The 23,175-nt window shown below is 49.5% G+C and overlaps 1 protein-coding gene across 1 annotated transcript in view; it reads right to left on the reverse strand.

Annotated features, from left to right (window-relative positions):
• XYLT1 (xylosyltransferase 1) overlaps positions 1–23,175 on the reverse strand; it is a 334,227-nt gene that overhangs the window by 41,252 nt on the left and 269,800 nt on the right. Inside the window, exon 6 of the mRNA XM_047780424.1 lies at positions 9,939–10,019. Coding sequence (XP_047636380.1) covers positions 9,939–10,019 — 81 coding nt within the window. The remainder of the gene's footprint in view (positions 1–9,938; positions 10,020–23,175) is intronic.

Genomic DNA, 23,175 nt, shown 5'->3' on the forward strand with positions numbered 1-23,175 from the left:
TATAGGCACCTGAATTCTGTCTGAGAACCGCACATACAAAACCCTCCCGTCTTTCCAAGGCAGAAGCCAGCGAGGATTCAGGTCCCTGGATTCCGAGTTTGGCAGCTCCACAGAGGCTCTGCTGGCCATTTCTCACATGCCCGGGACGGGTTGGGCCCCTTCCTGACCTGGGCTGGAGTCAGCTGTCTGCGGCAGCTGGAAGAGCAAAGGGGCTTGGGGCATCCGCTCATCGCGCAGCTCTACACAGCACTTCCCCACGCCTGCGTGCTGAGAAGACCTAGGAGTGAAGGTTGTGAAGAAGGCAGACATCATCTACGCCCTTCTCTCTCTTCTCGGATGAGAGAGAAAATGCAGAAACGATATTTACCATTTACCAAGCACCTGCTACTTGCGAGGTCCTTGCACATAATGTACATTCTCTCATTTAGCCTTGCCTGCAACCCTCGGAGGGCTCCTTCTGCAGATGAAGGAACAAAGGCACAGAGAGGTTAAATAATTTCTCCAAGGCCACACAGCTGGTTAGTGGCAAGGGAGGGATTCGAACCTCAACCGTCAGGCTCTGGATTCCACACTCTTGGCCACACGGCGAGAACCCTGCTCTCATACATGAGAAGGCATAGAGAGCTACCCAACACAATCATATATAACTAGATGCAGAAAAACTTGGAGCACAATGACAGAAAATAAACAGACAGTGACAGAATTAGGGAAGATCTCTGGGGAAGATGTGGCTGAGGAGGCGGCATTTACGCCTGCAGAGAAGGATGGAAGGACTGGGTCACCATCTGAAGAGTTGTGGGGAAGAGCTTTAGGGACAGAGACAGCGTGCCCAGGAGCCCAACTGAATGAAAAGGGGCTGAGATGGTGGGGGCGAGAGCCACGGGCAGAAGCTCTGCTTCACTACCTGCCTCGAGAGGACATGAGCCACCGGAGAGGCAGATTCTGACCCGACTGGCGGGAGGAATGTATCATCCGTAAGCACATGGGGCCTGGACGTGGCAGGAAACTCCACGATGAACAGACTACTGGGATCAGTATAGCACAGTGGCTAGGAGTACAGACTTTGGCGCCAGAATGCCTGGGTTCCAGCCTGTTTCCCCACGTCCACGCTGCATGTTGTTTAATCGCTCTAGCCTCAGTGTTCCCATCTGGAAAATGGGTACGATAATGACTAACTGACATCATATCCGTAAGGCATGTGGGACAGTCTGTGGCACAGTGTAAGCTCTGTCATTATACACGCCCTGGGCAAAGAAGGCTGTCCTGGGTTTGACATTCAAGAACAGAAGAAAGGGGAGTTCCTGTGGTGGCTCAGTGGTAACGAACCTGACTAGCATCCACAAGGATGCGGGTTCGATCCCTGGCCTTGCCCCGTGGGTTAAGGATCTGGTGCTGCCGTGAGCTGTGGTCGGAAAAGGCAGCTCGGATCCCGTGTTGCTGCAGCTGTGGTGTAGGCCGGTGGCTAGGGCTCCAATTCTACCCTCAGCCTGGGACCCTCCATGTGCCACAAGTGCAGTCTTAAAAAGACCAAAAAAAAAAAAAAAATAGAAAAAAAAAACTGGCCTGAGTTGAAATGCAGAGTCAGGGGCCCAAATCCTGGAAGAAAGGGTCCCCAGCTTGGTGGCCTGGGCTCTTCACAGCACTCAGGGCCCGGATCCGCTTGTCCCCACAAGAGTCTAAAGGTCTGTGGAAGGCTAACTCATTTTCCACATTTCACACAAATATAAACACAATGTTTAGAGTTCCCTGGTGGTACAGTGGATTAAGGATCTGGGGTTGTCACTGCTCTGGCTGAGACCATTACTGTGGTTCAGGTTTGATCCCTGACCCAGGAACTTCTGCATGCTACAGGGGCAGCAAAAAAAAAAAAAAAAAAAAAAAAAAGCCAAAACCAAAACCAACCAAACAAAAAACCAAGAAAAAAAAAAACCCACCACCCCATTGTCTACCGCTTTCTCTTGATTATAAAAGTAATGCAGGTCCTCCACAGAAGTCAGGACACACAGAAGGAAAACAAAAAAGGAAATAAGCAATCACACTCCATGTCTCAGAGACGACCCTGGGCATGTACTCCCCTTCTAGTCTTCGGTCTAACTTCAACATGTACAGTTTTGAAAAAAGAAAAGTCCTCAAGTTGAGCTCAAGACTTATGTGGCAGAGGTTCCCGTTGTGGCACAGCAGAAACAAATCCCACTGGTATCCACGAGGAGGCGGGTTTGATCCCTGGCTTTGCTCAGTGGGTTAAGGATCCAGGGTTACTCTGAGCTGTGGGATAGGTCGAAGATGAGGCTCGGATCCTGTATTGCTGCGACTGTGGCATGGTCGGCAGCTGTAGCTCCGATTTGACCCCCAGCCAGGGAACTTCATATGCCGCAGGTGCTGCCATAAAAAGATAAAAAACAAAAAACCCTCATGTGGAAGCCCACAGAGCGTATGTGTACACAGCTTTGTGTGGGTGCCTGTGTGATGCTAAGCTTTATTTTGACGTGGTTGCCCTAATTGGGTTAAATAAAGAGAACATGCAAATAGTGATAAACTCACTGGTTGGGCTGAAGAAAAGCGAGAGGGAAATGCAGTCTGCTTTCCCCACTGGAGTCGAGCTATTAATTATCTCCTCCCATCAATCATGGTGCTACAAGACAGATGGGGAAAGAGCTCTTCTCTTGATAAGCAAGTTGGCACCAAAGGGCTTCCTGAACGCAGATTTGCTTGGAGGAGGTTCCTGGCCAGGCTCTCGATGGATTTGCCAACTTTGGGCTAAACAGTTGCCTGTTTAAACATCAAGGGAGATTTGGGCCTGAAGATGGGTTCAATGTCAGAGAGGAGAAACTGTAGAAACTGCTTAGCTGCCAATTCTGGTACCCAGTGGAGGCGGAAGGTGGGGATGTGCTGCTTTTAGCAGGCGGGTCCCAGACCCGGGGGGGGGAAAAACTTGGTTTATACTGACCACCCCTCCTAGCTTTCTTATATTTGAAACCCTAGCTGTTTCTCTAAGAGCTGTTGAACGTGTTTCTAACATGTGAATCACGTGGACACATATTATCTTCAGGATTTTTTTCCATTGTTGTCATCTTCCACTTAATATGCACAACTATTCCGAAAGCTAAACCACAGTCACTCGTTTAATTCTTTTTTTCTTTCTTTCTTTCTTTCTTTTTTTTTTTTTTGTCTTTTTGCCATTCCTTGGGCCGCTCCTGCGGCACATGGAGGTTCCCAGGCTAGGGGTCGAATTGGAGCTGTAGCCACCGGCCTACACCAGAGCCAGGGCATTGGGATCTGAGCCGCATCTGCAACCTACACCACAGCTCATGGCAACGCCGGATCCTTAACCCGCTGAGCAAAGCCAGGGATCGAACCCTCAACCTCTTGGTTCTTAGTCGGATTCGTTAACCACTGCGACACGACAGGAACGCCTCACTCATTTAATTCTTGCAATTATTCTATGAGGATGGTCTTATGATCATTATTCCCATTTCACACAAGAGGAAACTGAAGGACCAGTGATTGATGAAACTGGCCCAAGGCCATGCACCTTTCCAAGCCCCCTGGTGCTCATCTCTAAAATGGGTTAATGGGGAGTTCCCGTCGTGGCGCATTGGTTAACGAATCTGACTGGAAACCATGAGGTTGCGGGTTCGGTCCCTGCCCTGGCTCAGTGGGTTAACGATCTGGCGTTGCCGTGAGCTGTGGTGTAGGTCACAGATGCGGCTCGGATCCCGCGTTGCTGTGGCTCTGGCGTAGGCCGGAGGCTACAGCTCCAATTCGACCCCTAGCCTGGGAACCTCCATATGCTGCGGGGGCGGCCCAAAGAAATAGCAAAAAGACAAAAAACAAACAAACAAACAAAAATAAAATGGGTTAATGCTCTTGGACTTGGCACTTCCTGTGGTCAGTGAGGATACTCAATCCTCCACCATCCCCTCATCTCTGTCCAGATCTTAGAAAGATAAAGACACAGAGGCATGATCAGTAGGAGCCATGTGTCAAAGTTATCTGGCTGTCACATGGCAGAGCTGGCATTTTTTGTTTATTTGCTTTTTTCATTTAGGGCCGCACCTGAGGCATATGGAAGTTCCCAGGTTAGGGGTCAAATCAGAGCGGCAGCCACGCTAGATAGGAGCTGTGTCTGCAACTTACACCACAGTTGACAGCAACACCGAATCCTTAACCAACTAAGCAAGGCCAGGGATTGAACCCGCATCCTTGTGGGTCCTAGTCAGGTGCATTACTGCGGAGCCGCAACAGGAACTCCAGAGGTAACATTTTGCCCCGAGACCCCAGCGTGCATGCTCTTAGCCAACACCACACTGTGTCCTAGGATGGGGCCCTGGTGACCTTGAACCATTTGGAGAACTTAGACCCACCAAGGTGGGAAAAGTCCCAGAGGAAACTCTATTTGAGGACAGGAGGAGGATGAATGACCCTTCCCATCTCCCTGTAGGGGGCCTGTCCCCACACTGAGACCAGGCTGCCGAGATGTGGGAAACGTCTCCCAGGCTCCCTGAGCAGAAGCCACGAGTTCCCGGGGATGTTCACCAAGACCCGCTTATTCGGGACACCTGCTTCTGCCGGCCCTGCAGTGCTTATCTGGGGAAATGATGCTACCCGTCTTTCACTGTATCTAGTTACCTCCGTTTTGGAGGAAAGCAGGGAAATTCAGTGAACACAACATACCCCTTCGTTTAATTACGGAACAGTCAGGACCAATTTGGCAACTATTAAAATACTAGTTTGCCTTTGTGCCATCGCTTAGCAGCGGGAGCTGGAAGTCCAAATTGGCTGCTAAAGGCTGGAGATGGGGACAGAAAGTCCAAACTGCTATTAGGAACCACGTGGAATTAAAAACTGAGGTACCCCGTGGCTTTTGTATCTCACTGCTTGCTTTCAGCCCTCCCCGTCTCTCTTCTTAACTCCCTGCCTTTGTCTTTTCCAAGGGATGGAGCATCAGAATGAGGGGGAATTTGGAAACCATCTGATTCAACCCCTTCTTTTTGGGGGGCTCTTTTTAGGGTCGCTCCCACAGCATGTGGAAGTTCCCAGGTGAGGGGTCGAACTGGAGCGGCAGCTGCTGGCCTACACCACAGTCACAGCAATGCAGGATCCAAGATATGTCTGTGACCTACACCGCAGCTCATGGCAATGCTGGATTCTTAACCCACTGAGCAAGGCCAGGGATCGACCCCGAATCCTCATGGATACTAGTCGGTTTCATTCATGCTGAGCCATGACGGGAGGCCCTATATCTCAATTTAGAAAAAAAGATTTCTGCCAGCGAACTTCTTGGCTAGTTGATGTGATGTGTTCACTGTATTCTCCAGGAATAATAAGAAATAATTAAATGGCCAAAATAAACAACAACAACAAAATGAATTAACAGAGATATTCTGGGCCTGATGATGTCATTTAAAACTGCCTGATTCAGTTATGTCTGAAGTCAGATACTAATATTCCAGTCGCATCACCCAATAACTTCCTTTTCCCTTTATGCGAGTTTGAGCTGGGTTTCTGTCACTTCCTACCAAAAAGAGTCTTTCCTGGCACACCATCAGGGCAGAACTAGAGCTAAGCCCCGCCCAGTATGCACATGAGGGAGATACGTGGGAAGAGGGGCGTGGCTGGGCTTGTGGGTGAGGCTGGTGACGCCTCAGCAGACAAAGAGGAAGCACCGGCCCCTGATGGCACATTGGTTCCTTTACCATTAAATTAACCCTCAACTGCTGTCCTTAATTCATCTAAGTGAGAGAATCCCAGCTGAGAGCTCACGCGTGAGTGTTGGAACGTGGGAGCTATTCTGTCCAGAGGACCTTAGGTCTTAGGGTTTTAGAGGAGGTGCAGGCAGCAGCTCCTTAGCCTGAGGCGTTATCACGTCCTTCATGTTATGCCATTTGGGTACCACTTGTCAACCGCTAATGCACATCAACTGGACAGGATGTACTCACACAGCCAAAGGCACAACCCTGGCCCATGAACCATCTATTTATTTCTTCCACCTGCAATACTTTGGTCCAACTTTTAACTCGGCAATGACATTGTTAGCACCACCACAGTCACCATCACTGGGCATTTATGATGTGCCGAATGCTTTATAAACAGCATCTCATTTAATCCACCAATCTCTTAAGTCGATTCATATTTTCAGTGTAGAGATAAGGGAACAGGCTCAGAGAGGTTAAGTCACTTGTCCAATGCAACACAGGCAGGACATAGAAGACCTGAACTCCAATCCAGGAGGTGTGACCTAAAAAATTGATATAATTTTCTTTTGTCTTTTTTAGGGCTGGATCTGTGGCATATGGAGGTTCCCGGGCTAGGGGTCGAAATCGGAGCTGTAGCTGCTGGTCTACCAGAGTCACAGCAACGGCAGACCCGAGCTGCATCTGCCACCTACACCACAACTCATGGCAGCACCAGATCCTTAACCCACTGAGCAAGGCGAGGGATTAAACCCACGTCCTCATGGATACTAATTGGGTTCGTTACCGCTGAGCTGCAATGGAACTCCAAAGCATGGGTATAATTTTAACCTCTGTGTTGTACCCAGTTCCTGGCACAGGGGCTGGAATAGCAGACAGAGAATAAATACTGAGTAGGCTAAAACAACAGTACCAGGGTGGATGTAATTCAGACACAAATCTATTAACTTAGAGCGGGTTCCCTTTTCATGATGCGACTTTGCACAAAACATGCACTACAAGTTACCCAGAAGGGAAAAAGGGTCTTTCTTCTCTAACGGTGGACACCCCAATATCAGGGATAGTTAACTAACCACCTTCATGGAATCTTGTTCGGCTCCTCCCCGCTTCCACAGGCTTTGGGGCCAGAGAATTTGGTTCAAATCCTAGCACTTAGCGGCTGTGTGACTTTGGGAAAATCACTTGGGCTCCCAAAGACTCCCTTTCTTCTCTTGACAAACAAAAATCATAATTCTTATTTTTGCGCTGACTGGCTATAAGCATGAGACTGGATCCTGTGTGCGAAAGGCTCAGCAGAGCAACGGACACTTAGTAGGAACACAACACACTATAGGGCCATGAGTCTTTTTTTTCCACCCAAGCCTCTCCAGCTGAGTGGCCGGAACAGGCTGTACTAGTCTGTGCTAACTGCCAGGTCATCTTCAGGTCTGGGCTTCCTCTTAAACATAAAGAACACAGGCTGTCAGGAAGATACGAACGATCTATAAATAACTGGATGAAATCCAAGCTAAAATTAAGGAAAATGACACAACATAAGGATGCAGGGGTGACGTCTTCAAAACTCAGGAAATCCCACTGTTTGCTTTCGTCCCTCTCTGCTGTGGCCATCCAGGTAAACTGAGTCACAGAGCCAGCCACAACGACACCTCCATCAGCAGTGGCAGAGGACACCTATAGCAGAGGTGTCACATTGAAATGCCAGCCGGGCTGGGGGTGCAGGGACCTGTAGCACACGGGCTTTGTCTAAGATCCAGATGACAGCATGAGAAAATTCAGGTACAGCATTAGCAGGCCCTTGGCTTTTTCAAGATGAGCTGGAAATCTGGATTTCCGTGGGGAATATTGTTTTTTTTGTTTGTTTGTTTGTTTGTTTTGTCTTTTTGTCTTTTTGTCTTTTCTAGGGCCGCACCTGTGGCATATGGATTCCCAGGCTAGGGGTCTCATTGGAGCTGTAGCTGCCACAGCTATGCCACAGCTACAGTAACACCAGATCCAAGCCTCATCTGTGACCTACACCACAGCTCATGGCAACACCGGATCCTTAACCCATTGAGCAGGGCCAGGGATTGAACCCGCAACCTCATGGCTCCTAGTTGGATTCGTTAACCACTGAACCACGACAGGAACTCCAATATTGCTATTTTTAAGTGGGCTTATTAATTTTCAAAGAAAGCACCTGAATTAAACAAAACAAAACTGGCACCAGGGTCAAACAAAACATACTAGCACACTAAAATTATCCTACGAGCTGCCAGGTTAAGCTGCAGATGCAATGCTAGAAAAAGGCTCTGAGATGGCACAGTGTTCCTGGGTGGGTTTTTTTAGTTAGGTTTTGTTTTTTAGGGCTGCACCCACGGCATATGGAAGTTCCCAAGCTAGGGGTTGAATTGGAGCTGCAGCTGCTGGCTTACACCACAGCCACAGCAACACCAGATCCAAGCCTCGTTGGTGACCTATGCCGCAGCTCGTGGCAATGCCCAATCCTTAACCCACTGGCCAGGGACTGAACCCGAGTCCTCATGGATACTAGTCAGGTTCGTTGTCACTGAGGCACAGTGGGAACTCCCTGGGCGGGTATTTAATGGTGTTTGATGTCTGGATGGTGGAGTGGGTTGTGCGATCTCTCCTACAGAGGGCGCTCAAGACTGTATCCCTTCTAGCCGGTTTCTGGGTAGAAATTTAGACTTAGTTCAAAGCAGGACTGTAGTGATGCCAATTGGCTTTGCCCAGTTTAAGTGAGAGAAACATGATGGATGCAGGTTGGGCTTCTGGGTGGGTGCCTCAAATCCCTTCTAGCATGTTGGGCAGTGAGAATGAGGCAATGGTGAGGTACAGGGCTGGGAGTCAGGATACCTGAGTTCAACTCCGTGCTGGTATGAGACTCTTTTTTCCGCTAGAAAGTAAATTCCGTGAGATTTTGTCTTGTTCGTCTCAAGAACAGTGTCTGGCACATGCTCGGCTGCTGGGTGCATAGCTGCTGAATGACTGGCTGACTGCATGAACCATCTGGGGACATCGCTTATTTAAACTATGGGCCTTCATCTTCCTACCAATAAAATAGGAATCAAAAATGGCTGCCCTGGAGTTGTGGCTGTGTATGGTGCAGTGTGTTAAAAATCTGACTGCGGGAGTTCCTGCTGTGGTGTGATGGGATTGGCAGTGTCTCTGGAGCACGGGGCTGCAGGTTTGATCCCTGGCCTGGCACAGTGAGTTAAGGATCTAGTGTTGCCTCAGCTGTGGCACAGGTCACAAGTGCATCTCTGATATGATCCCTGGCACCGTGGGGTGCCCCCCCCCCGCAAAAAAAAAAAAGAATATGACTGCAGCAGCTCAGGTTGCTGGGGAGGCTTGGGTTTGATCCCTGGATCTGGCATAGGTTGCAGCTTCTGCTCAGATTCAGTCCCTGGCCTGGGAACTTCCATGTGTAGCAGGTGGGGCCATTAAACAAACAAACAAACAAAAGGCTACCTACTTTCCTGGAAGGACTGCCATGATGAGATAATGGACTTTTTTTTTTTTTTTTTTTTGGTCTTTTTAGGGCTGCACCTGCAGCCGATGGAGGTTCCCAGGTTAGGGTTCGAATTGGAGCTGTAACTGCTGGCCTACAACCACAGCCAGAGCAATGCAGGATTCTTAACCCACTGAGCAAGGCCAGGGATTGACCCTACGTCCTCATGGATACTAGTCAGATTCATTTCCAGTGAGCCACGATGGGAACTCCATGAGATAATGGACTCATGATAGAGCTTTGGGGAAAAAAGGATGTAAAAGCCTATGACACAGGGACACTGTTACCTCTGTTCCTGGCTGGCAGAAGAGATCACTTCATTTTTTTTTTAATTAAAAAATTTTTTTTTATTTTTATTTTTCTTCTTTTTAGGGTCACACCTGCAGCATATGGAGGTTCCCAGGCTTAGAGATCAAATTGGAGCTGTAGCCGCTGGCCTACCGTGTCTGTAAGCCATGCCTGCAACCTACACCACAGCTCACGGCAACGCAGGATCCTTAACCCACTGAGTGAGGCCAAGGATCAAACCTGCATCCTCATGGATCCTAGTCAGATTCCTTTCCGCTGAGCAGGACGGGACCTCCAGGAGAGATCACTTCAGATCCTACACAGAAAGGGCCAAGGTCCACCCGTGCCAATCCTCTCTCCCACTCTCAACTCCTCTCTGGCTGCAGCAAACCAGCCTAGAATGAATCCCCAGTTCCCTTTTGCACACGGTTGTGGGAAGATTACACTACCTTGCATTGTCCCGGCCATGTGACTTCAAGAAATTCATGTCTCGGTATCGAGAGAGAAATGCCACCAGCTGGTCATTTGTCCTGTGGAGAACAAACCGAGAGGAAAGTCAGGGTCTCCCAGAGACCATGGAGACTTTTGAGTCCCGGCTCCCTTCTTTGTCACAGAAAGCAGGTCCCCTCCAATACCAGGCAGATGAATAAAGCATCTTCTTTCAAGGGCTGCCACCACTGAGCTCACCACAGGACACTCAAATGGACCCCCCCCCCCCCCATGCGGTGTGTTTCTCTCCTACATACTCCATACGCTGTGAACTCCCTGAGAACAGGCGAGGTATCTCATTTGCTTTGGTATCTCTAGTGCCCAGCGCTGGCCTTGGCAAATAGTAAGGCATCGGCGAACACCTCAACGCCAGATTCTGAGCAAACTCAGGGGCTTTGCACTTGCTGTGCCTGGGAATTCCTGCCCCATATCTCATGTCTACTCTTGTCATCCAGGTCTCCTTTCAAACGTCACCTCTTCAGAGAGGCTTTTTGGCCACCCAGACTAAAGTAGCACCTGCCTTCCCACCTCCGCCTTTATCATATCACTCTAGTTATATCGTGATCTTATCACCATCTGAAAGGGCCAAATTTGATTACATTAAAATGTAAACTCCCTGAGGACAGAACCTAATCACACTTGTTCATCATGGGCACATAAGAGGAGGAACATTAATGTGTGTGGGATGAATGACGACTCAAGGCGAAGATGAGTTTGAACTGACTCCTCCTTCAAGTGCATTTTGAGGAATGAGCGAATGAGCGAATGAATGAATGAATGAACACCAAGTCCTCCGTAACCCCTGGGCTACTGATGGAGAGAGCTTTAAGAAATGTGAAGTGTGATACAAACGGGTGGTATCGTTCCCAGCATTGTTATCCCAAATTTATCGCCATCAATCTCAACACTAGCAGTGGAGTCACAGCTCATCAGCTTGTGCATACAGCTGTGACAGTATTTTAAAAGGCAGTCACACGGGTCTCCATCTGCCAGAAATGCAGTTGCCTCTTATGCTGAATAAACCCAAACAGGTAAACGGTGCTCAAGTGACAGCTCCTTTATCATCCAGCTTCTCAGCTCAGAGGTTTTTACTTAAAAGGAAAGGGTTAACCACTGTTTCACACGGGAAGAGAAGGGGAAGGTGCACCCCTGAGATCAGAATGGAGGCCAGACCTTTTTGGGGAGAGGGGTAGGTGGGTGCCTTAGAAACGATGCCTCGGCTCTAGAAGCAGGAAGGTCTGGGGACAGATCCCAGCTCCACTCCTGACCTGGCCGTGTGTCCTGGGGTGAGTCATTTAACCTGAGTGGCAGCCTTCACCTGGCTACTCTGCACACAGTAGGCTACATAGTGACGGGTAAAAGTGGACCTAAAGGGCATATAGTAAGTGCACAATAAATGCAAGCTGCTCTGCTCGTGGCCGCCCCATCCCTCATCCCCTCCTTCCTTTCCCTGCATCAGCCGCAGTCGCGCCACCCCAAGCCCTGCTCTCTGATTGGACAACTCCTGTTGACCAACTCGTGGTTCCAGCAGAGGGGGGACAGAGCTGTTGAGAGACGCTGCAGTGGAAACGAGCCCTGCCGACATCCCTTCCTATGGCAGAAATCAACACCACTTCAAAACTCGCTATTCTAGAGGCGGTAGCCGCCGGAAGCACCTTGCGTACCTGCAACAAGGTAAATCCGCAGAGGCACAAACGCAGAAGGCTTAGCTCTGCGGACCCTGCAGGGGTGAAGCCCAGGGATGCAGACAAAAGGCTTGGCCCACGTGTCCGCCTGCACTTGGAGCATCTCCGCGGGCGATCGGTAAAGCCCACGCGTGCCTCATGCCCAGTCACGAGGAGCCGTGGGCAGAGAGCCTCTCGAAGTTGCTGGAGAGGCAGAAACTAAACCAGCCTGTGAAAGAAATGAAAGCAGACTCTCCCTCCAAACCCCAGAGGCCCCATCGCATCCCTGCGCCTTAGCCGTTCCTATTGACCGCCCCCTTGCTACTCTCCGCGACAGTTCATTATTGTCGTCCTGATGAATACGGGGACAAGTTAAACTCTGAATGGGTCCCTGGCAGCAGGAATAATAAATAGGGGCCTCTCTGTGGCCTCAGTGGGAGGATTGAAGGGGCCGGGCCGGGGCTCCTGGGCTCCCTCTCGCGAAGCCTCAGGCCTCCCAGGGTCAGTGGCCGCAGCTCCCTCTGGCAGCCCCAGAAAGCGCCTTTCAGGGCCCCGAGCTTGGGGCCATTTTCACATTTACCGCTTCACCGCGTCCCCATCTGACGGGGATGAATAGGCATTTAGCGAATTTACTTAGCGATGCTTCCACATGAAATCCTCTCAAAAGATGACATCTCGGGGAGGGAGGGCGGATGAGGAGGGGGCTGCATATTCCAGGCCCTGGAGCTTGGGGATAAAGCCGATTTGCAAAGCCCAGCTCAGGGTCCTGGCTTGGCTGGATGGCAGGGAGGAGAATTCCCCTGCCTCCCTTTCCCTGGGTGAAGAGCCTTCCCACCACCCCCGCCCCAGCCCTTCTGCAGGGGAGATGGAATTCGGCTGAGGACCAGCTTTCTCTATTGTGGCTTTCAGACGCCTGTCAGTAATTGCCTGCATAATATTTAGTTCCCTCTGGATAATTAACAGCTTGCGATCTGTTGTCATTTCACCCAGTTCCCGGCTCTCTTCGGCTCGCTCCCCATTACATGCAGTTCTCACTCTTCCTTCCTGGTGGAGTCATTTGCCAAGTGGTTCCCACAGCTAATCCCTCGCGTCGAGTCTTGCTGCTCAAGTGCCTCCCACCTTTTGTGGAAATTATCCCAGGATGCGTTTACGCCAGTTCTTCCCATTCATGATGGGGACCCTGGGCCCCATGGCTGGCGTCTTTAGAGCTACTGGGACATCGTTGCGGAAATATGTACAGAAATCAATATGATGATAAATATTTTGTTTTAATAAATACATTTACTTTAATGTAAATAAACTCATTGGAACCATATAGGGTCCTAGGTTGAAAGGAATACATACATGAAGAGTAAAATGAACTCACGGGCCACCACCAGGTATGGAACGTCCACGATGCCTTAAGCCCCAGCACAGACCTTTGCTATGATTTATTGCATGGGATACGCACAAAGAGTCTCCGTAATGTGCGTTTCATTCCCATTTGCAGACGGGCAGCTGAGACACAGAGAAATGCCCATTTAGTTAAAAAGGTCCCGATCCTGGTTCCAAATGCAAAACTCATGTTCTTTGCTACGAGATGGCTTATACACATGAATGAATGGATGAATGAACACAGGACAATGAATGAATTTCATCCCAGGTACCAAAGAAAACACACAGCTGCTCCAATGCCTCTTCATTCAGAGCCTGGTCTTTGGACTCGCAGCATCAGCTCCCTGCTATGAGACATGCCCCACTCCGGGTTCCGCCCAAGACCTACTGAGCTAAAATGCACTTTTTAACAAGACTCCCAGGTGACGCGCGTGCCCTTTACAGTTTAGGAAGCACGGCTTTAAGTCAAGCATGAATATTGGTACTTAATTCTCTTCCTCTTTCCTTCTTCATCTTCTCCCCACGGTCCCTTCCTGAGAGCCCAGACTTCAGGCAAGTTACTTTCATCTCAATAAGCCTCAGGTGTTGGGCGTATTAAAGAAAATAATGCATGGAAGACCCGTGTGGTGGCATCCGGCTCATAGTAAGGCCTTGATGAAGGTTAACTGCTATTTAATAGTATGCTTATTGCCACCACGAGCATCAGAAACTTAAGACATTTTGAACGGAGGATGGCGGCATAAAGACCCAACCTGGTTTGAACTTGGAAGAGGCGCAAGTTAACCCACCAATGTTCCACAGAAGAAGTGCCCCATAGAAGGGACGTGTCTCCGATCTCCCAGGTGGTGTCAGAGTAGGAACTGGCTCCCAGAGGGCCACCATACTGCCAGGTATGTCTGATGTGCAGATTTGGACACAAAGGCACACAGGAGGAAAAGGCCCCGCTCCCAGGCCCCTGGGTGCCCAGAAGCACAGTCCCAGCCCAGCCTCCCTGCTGGCACCGTGCGGCAGGGCGAGGATGGAATGGGGCCTGCCTGGCCTCACTTGGAAGGAGCCCCACACAGAGCCCACTGCCCTCCTCTGAATCCCTCCTTCCCACCGTGCTGTGCCCTGGCTCCCCTCCTGGGATACAGGATGCTAAGATGCTCAAAGAGGTACTCATGGCTGATGGTGAACGCTACTGATACAACTTACAAGCTTAATAAAATCTTAATTCTTTTTTTTTTTCTTTCCCATTTTTAGCCATCCTGTGGTATATAGATTTTCCAGGCCAGGGATCAGGTCTGAGCTGTAGTCTTGACCCAAGCTGCAGCTGTGGCAACACTGTATCCTTAATCCACTGTGTTGGCCTGGGGATCGAACCTGCGTCCCAGTACTCCCAAGATGCCACTGATCCCATTGAGCCACAGTGGAACTCCAAAATCTTTATTCTTACAGTATAAAAAAACACCACCTTAGCATTACCCTATGCAACAATATTTGTGCTAGCTGATGTAGCTCTTTCTTTCAAATTTTAAATTGTGGTGAAATACACATAAAATCTGCCACCTTAACCATTTTAAGTGTACAGTTTAAATTAAGGACCTCATATTGTGCAGCCATCACCACCATTCATCTTTGGAACTCTTTTCATCTTGCAAAACTGAGATTCTGAATCCATTAAACGACTCCCCATTCCCCCCACCCCCCCGCCCCGGCAATGGAGAAGTCAAACTCTGGAAACCACATGTAAATGGATTATACAGTATTTATCGTTTGGTGATTGGCTTCTTTCACTTCACACAATGTCCTTAAGATTCATCTATGCGGTGGCATGTGTCACAATTTCTATCCTTTTAAAGGCTAAATAATATTCCATTCTGCTGTGCCATTTTATTTTATTTTTTTAACCCAGCCCATGTAAAAAACAATAATGACTCCTTGTCTGTATTCCTCCTAAAGCAACTGGTCCACCAAAGTCGAGACTGGTTGACTGCCCTGGGGTACCCAGGGCTAAGGCCCACAACACAGAATTTTCCACTTCATTTCATTTATTTTGTCTTTTTAGAGCCACACCTGCGGCACGTGGAGGTTCCCAGGCTAGGGGTCGAATTGGAGCTGTAGCTGCTGGCCTACACCACAGCCACAGCAACATGGGATCCGAGCTGCCTCTGCAACCTGCACCACGGCTCACGGCAACACCGGATCCTTGGATGCTGCTGGGGTTCATTACCATGAGCCGTAACAGGAACTCCAATCTTTCATTTTAAAATCAGACAGTTCTGGAGGTCTGTGGCACAGGGGGTTAGGGATCTAGCTCGTAGGTCACAGCTGCGGTTCGAATTCGATCCCGGGCCCAGGAATTTTCCTATGCTCTGGGTGAGGCCGAAGCAAACAAACAAACAAACAAAAAACCCACACACAAAACAGACAGTTTTGAGCAAATCAAGATGAGTTCATGACCCCAGGCACATGGATCTGCCGGGGGATGTGTGACCCCAGGAGAACAGGCCTCCCCTATCCTTCTACGATGAAGTCCAAGGGCACAGAAAACCATGACCGTGAGAAGGCCAAGTATAACGCTTTCCTGTGTTTTTAAAATTATGATTATGGAACTCAGGCTATAGCGAGATAGAGAATGAACTAAGGGCAGTGGCGATGACGTATCTGACACTTGAATGCATACAATGTGGGTCAGACACTATTCTAAGCACCTCTTAATCTGCAATTAATTTCACAGCTTTTAACCCACTTATCCCTCATGATGACCCTATGAAGCAGATACTATGGTATTTGCATGAATTTTTTTTAATCACAGAAACGGGAACACGCATGTTTGTGGCTTTTTTCCTGTTGATTTTTGGGTTTTGTTTCTTTATTTATTTTTGGCCACGCCCGGGGCATGTAGAAGTTCCCTGGCCAGGGATGGAACCCAAGCCACAGCAGCAACAATACCAGATCCTTAACCTGCTGTGCCACAGGGGAACTCCTGTATGGGGGTTTTCAGTGTAATGGTGTGTACTACTGTTCTGTTTAATCAGCTCCTATAGGAAGCCTTCATCCTTTTTTTTTTTTTCTTTCAGGGCCGCACCTGCGGCATATGGAGATTCCCAGGCTAGGAGTCGAATCAGAGGCCACAGCCACAGCCATAGCCACAGCCACGCCAGATCCAAGCTGTGTCTGTGACCTATACCACAGCTCACACTGAGTCCTTAACCCACTCAGGGAGGTCAGGGATCAAATCTGCATCCTCATGGATGCTAGTCAGATTCGTTTCTGCTGAGCCACGATGGGAACTCCAGCCTTCATCCTTTTAAGGGCTGCATGGAATCCTTGGCATGTGGAACGGGCACAGCCAGTCCCCTAGGGATGGACATTTCGGTTGCTTCCTCCCTCCCCTGCCCTGCCCAGGGATGTCCACTGCTCCTATGAACATCCTTGCACATTTATCTTTCTGTATGTGGGTGGGTAGGATTCTGGAGGAGTAGCTGTCTAGATGTAGAATTGTACATGCAAAGGGCATGTTTTAGTCCCTCTTGGCTTTCAGAAAGCTACACTACATGGACTGAGGCTGCTTCAAAAGCCAAGGGCATGGCTGGAGCTCACATCATTTTGCAGGAACCAAACCAGCCAGCTACCAGTGGTGTGAAGAGGGAGAAGGAAATTGTGACCGTGATGGAGTGGGGGATGGGGCAGGGGGGGCTGGCGAGCTTCTGGAGCAGGCTGGCCAGGCCCCTTCTGTTCTCCCCATGGTACCAGCAACTAGTGGGACCTGAATGAATCTTCCGTCCGGCAGCAAGGGGTTCAGAGAACTAGCCTCTCCAGTGCCCATCTGGAGCAGCTGCCCATCTGTCTCTAACAGTCCTGGGATTTTCAGTCAGGCACCTTGGATGGTACTTTTTAGGAGCCTGGCTATAGTCATGAGGTGAGCAGGTGTGGCGTCTCATTCTGTTCTGTTCCTCTGGGACCTGACACACAGGAGGTGCTCAGCAGTTATTCACTGGCATGTTTAACGAGTGCTCGAGGGGAGCGCCAGCAGGTGGGGCTCACGCATGTGGCTGCCGAGCCCAGCACAGCACCTGCCCCGTGGGAGGGGATCAGTCCACAAAGGCAGAGAGCATCTTCACTCATGTATACATCTGTGCCTTTGCCATGCCATTCCCTCTGCCAGGAATGCTGTTCCCTGCATCTCTGAGTTGGGGCAATGAGAAAACACTTGATAACAAGGCTGGCAGAAAACATCTCTGATGTCGCCTACCAAGTGCAAACTGCTCCCTCACATCTTTTAATTTCACAGCAACCCCATCAAGCGGGTACTAGTTGATATGTGGATAGAGTGGGACATGCAGGTGTAACAATGCAGCCAAATCTTCAAATAGGGAGCAGAAATTCAGACCTTGGCACCCTGGGTCCAGAGTCTGACCTCTTTCCAATCCTAGGTTCCTGGGGGTGACTAGGTTGCAAGAATGAATGCTGGTGTTAGGAAGAGAGCCGGGAAATAAGCACGGGGAATGGCAGCCACCTTCTGAAGCCTCCCACATCCTTCCAAGAGGATCGCCGTGGAACGTGTGTCGCCCATCAAGAGCTGAGGGATCAGATCAGCTCTGGGGTGTGGGCATTTCTGGGGCGCTGGTCTAAAATCTGACCCCAGTCACCTGGTTCCCCGCACTGCATTCCATCTCGTGAATAGATTCCAACCCATTTCCCCACAAAGCTTATTTCTTTGGGGGTTGGGGAGAGACACTGCTGTCACTGCCCTCGACACTCTCTAGATGGTTCATGCTCGGAGCTTACCGAAGCCTTCTTGTCTGCTAGGAAATCTCTCGGGGAGGGCAGAATTCTAGAACCACGAGAGGAGTGGGTACGTTCGAGGTTCTCTGAAGAAGAGGCAAGAGCCCAGACCACTGGAGATCAGAGAAGGCAATCCCAGGTTCAAATGCAGTCGCAGCTCACAGTGAGACCCCAAGTGCTGGGATACAGGGAAGGCTGGATACTGTCATTTGCCCTGAATCCCGTGGGCATACCTTCAGCCACAGCTGGGCACCTGAGGAAAAGTGACCTGGACAAAATGCCGCCCCAGCTTCCACACTCGGCTCTAATCCATCCTCTGGGACGCAGTCCTAAGATCTTCTAAGACATAAGTCGGCTCGTGCCCTCTCTTCTGCTTAATGTCCTCTGTGACTCTCCCTCTCCTACGGGACGATGTCCTAACTCCTAGCAAGGCTACACAGTGGTTCATGAGCTGGTCCTGCCTGCTCAGTCTTTGGGGCCACGCGAACTTCTCTACATGTTCTGTGCGCTTCTGTAACTCTAAGGCTTTGCCAGACCCCTGGAACCGCAGGGGGTAAGGCGGGCATGGTCCCTGTCCTTTAGTAGCGGGGATCCTGGGGAAGGTAGACAAACTGGGAAATTTGGGGGGTAGCGGGTGAAATGGTGAAATACCAGGGACATTCTGGAGACACCGGGGGATGGCTCCTCCCCTCCCCACAGGCAGAGCGCAAACTAGATCACCAACCTGGATAATAAAACCCAAATGCTTTTCATTGGATTTCTCTTTTGTTGGCGAAAACAACGCAGAATGAAAGCATGCTCGTTGCATTTGCAGGAACTGGCAAAACCATTTCTCAAAGCCTCAATGCATTCACAGAAACATTTACAAGACACACGTTTTTTCCTGGTACGCATACATAAGCCATTCTAAGAGGCAGTTTATCTGACGTGCCATCAGCGGAAACTCTTAACCCGTCAACTCTTTCTCCAGATGTCAATTCTTCCGCCAGACATCTGTAACTGACAAGAATCAGCACCCAGAGGCCAAGCCGGATCCAAGAACACTGCTGGAATCCTGAATGGAGAAGTGAATTGCCATTTGGCCGTGTGTGTGTGTGTGTGTGTGTGTGTGTGTGTGTGTGTGTGTGTGTGTGTGGTGTCTTATTTGATTGTATTTGAATTCTCTGAAATCTAGTTGTCCTCCTGTGCCAGGAGACACCTTACCTGAGCAGAACCTTGGGTTAACTAGATTCTGCATCCCTTTACGACGACTGATTACAGCCAGTTATTTGATTTGGTTTTGGGGGAGACAAGACAAGGCCTCCTTTGCAGGACATCGAAAGACTGAATCTCACAAGGAAATGTGATTGAAGGGGGAAGGCCAAAACCAAGCTGCAATGAAAGCTGTTTTTAGAGAGGCGTTTGCAGGAAATTTCGCTAGGATCTTTGCCGCTTTCTGGCAGTTTGATTTTGAGCAAGCTTGCCAAGGCTTAGTTTTCTAATCTGCAAAGTGGGGAAGGCAGTGGTCTCTGAGTTGCCTGTGGGTTGGGAGTACGGCACACACAGTGCCTGGCCCACAGCAGGGGTAAATGGGAGCTTTCGGAAGGAAGCTGCTAAGAAATGTTGGAGGAAAGGCATTCCCATCCCTTAGCAATCATCCGCCAAAATTCGACATTTTAAACCTTACGTGCCTGTGCTCCCATCACTAGCAGAAATTACATATGTTCTAGTTCCTTGAAGGAAAGCTCCCTCGAGGACCTTGTCTGCTCCGTCTCCATCTTCCCAGCATCCAGCACAGGCCTGAAACAGGGCAGATTCTAGCTGCCACACGGCTCTTTCTCTTTGGGTCCTTATGCCCGTCGCAGAGCCGCCCACAGAAACGGCCCCGCACACGTGTGTTGCGTTCTAGAATGAGGGCCTTTCCGTGCTGTCCCCTGTGCTTGGGGACCCCCTTCCTACATCTTTGCCAGGTCAACTCCTGCTTGTTTTTTTTTTGGCAAGAGCTGGCTCAGCGTCCGTTCACCTGGCCAGGGCTGGAGTTGAAATGAGCATTAAACCACACTGAACTGTATTGATACGTGCAACTTTCCTTCTGCGGGTATGGCTACAAAGAGATGTCTGACAGCATTCCATATCCCCTGGGTTTGCCTGAATGATGGCAGTGACTTAGCGTTAACTGTTCTTCCATTCTGTGTCCTCAGGCAGGGGTCCCTAAGGCACCAACATGAACGCATCCGTATGTGGAGTGGTTATGACAATGCGGAGACATGTAGGTTCACGTTCCGGTTTCACCACTTATGAGCTGGGTGGCCCTGGGCAGGTCATTTCAGCCCCCCGAAACTCAAGTTCCTCCTCTTTAAAACTGAGGATAACAATACGTACCCTTCATAGCACTGCCATGAGGATGAAATGAACTAAGAACGTTAACGGTTGTTTGCAACTGAACAATCCTGGTTAATACAGAAACTGGTTTCAGAAGTGGGATAGTGACTGGTGGGCAGGGGAGAGCAACAGGGATCGACTCGAGGTTGAGTAGCTTAGCTCACAGAAGGTGAAAGCGTTAGCTGTTATTTACTGCTGTTATTATTACTTCTCTGAGATTGAAGTTTGCATTCTGCTGAGGGCAAGACACACCAAGGACCTCCATCTCCCAGCCCATCGGGGTTAGGTCATTTCAGATTTCAGCCCTGGGATGAAACGTAGCTCAGAGGAATGGCTGACTGTCCCCCGAGCTTGCCAAGGTCACCGGCCTGTCTGTATTGGAACAAGGTCAAGAGGCATTGCCACACAGAAGAGAAGCCACACCTCCTCCATGGAAAAACAAATGCTGTAGCCACCCCTGCAAACCTCAAGCAGACACAGATTCTTGGCTCCAAAGAGAGATTCTGGAGGATCCGGATATACTGTTTTCTTTACCCACGGAGTTCCAAGGCTGTCTGTGTTATTTCAAAAAAAAAAAAAAAAAAAAGGAAATGAGCCCGTTTGAATGGAGAACACAGGCTCTGAGGTAGACATATGGCAATTCTTGGAGACAGAAAACTTTGGAAATGGTTTGAAAAGAGAACTTATTGCACAGCTCAGTGGTTCTCCAGCTGCGTCTGGGCCAGCCCTGGACGACTGGTCCCTCAGGACGGCTCCCTTGTCAGAGATGAGCCACTGCCAGCTACACTGTTGGGGTTTTTATTTTTATTTTTTTGTCTTTTTAGGGCCACACCCACAGCATACAGAGGCTCCCAGGCTAGGGGTCCAATCGGAACTACAGCTGCCAGCCTACACCACAGCCATAGCAACGTCAGCTCAGAGCAGTGTCTGCAACCTACACCACAGCTCACGGCAACGCCAGATCCTTAACTCACTGAGCGAGGCCAGGGATTGAACCTGCAGTCTCCTGGATACTGGTTGGATTTATTTCTGCAACAATGGGAGCTCCCTATTTAATTTTTTATTGAGAACAGCGTTGTGCTAATGTCTACCGCACAGCAAAGTAACTCAGTCATACAATCAGTCGTACACAGTACTTTTCCAGTTTGGCTTATCACAAGACACGGAATAGAGGCCCCTGGGCTACACAGGAAGACCCTGTGGTTTATCCCTTCTACGGATAACTGTTTGCATCTGCGCACCCCAAACCCTCAGTCCATCCCTCCCCCACCTCCCTCCCCCTTTGCAAGCACAAGTGTGTTCTCGGGGTCTGAGTCTGCTTCTGTTTCGTAGATAAGTTCATTTATGCCATCTTTTAGATTCCACATATAACTGGCATCGTATGGTATTTGTCTTTCTCTTTCTGACTTACTCCACTTAGTACGAGAATCTCTAGGTCTCCCCATGTTGCCGGGAATGGCATTATTGCATCCTTAGCCCGGCTTTTATTTGATTATCTATGAACTCATGCCTCCTGCTCCTTGGGTAAAGGTTATTCATTGACAGGTATTACTGACATGTTTACTTAGCCCAGCTCCCTCTTTGCTTTTAGTGGCTGATACAGTGTTTCTTAAAGAAAAAAAAAAATGGTTTGCTTAAGGAATGTTACCTGAGACTATTCCAAAGACATATTCACCCAGGGCTATGCTGGAAAGGTGCTGGTACCAGTTCATCCATCATTGGTGGGTTATTTTCAGGGCTAAGTCCTTCAATATTTGACTGTTTGGGATTATAAGACATCCATTCAACAGATACTCACGCCACATCTACTATGTGTCAAGTACTGTTCTAGGTGCCGGAGAAACAGTGATGATTGAGAGTGCATCTCTATGAGAAGTGATGCCTTTTCCTCTCTTAGCTGAACCACGCATGTTAAAAAGCTACCATAAACCCCGGAAGAACTGAAAACAGATGTTCAAAAAAAACATGAATGGGACTAGCAAGACTAGTCACAGGAAGTAGAGTTAACAACCCAAATGTCCACTGATAGATGAAAGGATAAAGCAAATGTGGTCTATCCATATGATGGAATACTACTCAGCCATAAAAAATTATATACTGACTGGGGCTACAACACCCACAGCATATGGAAGTTCCCAGGCTGGGGTCGAATCAGAGCTGCTGCTGCCAGCCTACACCACAGCCACAGCAATGCCAGATCCAAGCCTCATCTGTGACCTACACCACAGCTCATAGCAACGCCAGATCCTTAACCCACTGAGTGAGGCCAGGGATCGAACCCGTATCCTCATGGATTCTAGTCAGGTTTGTTAACTGCTGAGCCACAAAGGGAACTCCCAATGTTGTAAATATCTTACAGACACTGTTTGCTCAACCCTCCAACCACCCCAGAAGGTAGGCAGCATCAGCTGTATTTTACAGTGGAGCAAACTGAGCTGCTCAAAGCTTGGGTAACTTATCCAGTAACAGTGACGATGGTGATGACTCCTGAGGATATAAATCATGTATTCCAGGCACCTGATATTATAGTGAGTCTCCTTTTCTTTCCCGACAACCACATGCGGTGGGTATGCTTATCATCTATTGAGGGAGACGTACAGAGAGGGGAAGTTCCTGTGCCTGCGCCCGATTAGACAGTCCGAGAGTAATGCGAGCGGAGATTAGCCCCTGGGCCATGTGACCTCAGAGTTCAGGGGCTTCACCTAGGAGGTTCGGGATGACACATGGTTTGGTCACGGAAACCGGAGGGAAGGCGGACAGCTGCTGTGTCTACCTCCCAGAGCACCCCCAGCCCCCCCCCCCCATGGAAGATGGGGTCAGATCATATGCCTACCACACCACATCAGAGAGTCAGACCCTCTACTGCCTGCCAGGGTGGCTGGAGGGGTGTGACACGTCACCATCCCTCAGCCTGCTGGGTCCCTGGATGGGGCTCTTCTATCTCCGAGGCAGCACCTCCAGCGAAGGAGAGAAGCGGCTGCGTTCACTTTAGGATTTACGAAGACCCACCATGGCTCATTGTTCTTCT

The sequence above is a fragment of the Phacochoerus africanus genome, chromosome 5 (assembly GCF_016906955.1).
Source record: "Phacochoerus africanus isolate WHEZ1 chromosome 5, ROS_Pafr_v1, whole genome shotgun sequence".
NCBI lineage: Eukaryota > Metazoa > Chordata > Mammalia > Artiodactyla > Suidae > Phacochoerus > Phacochoerus africanus.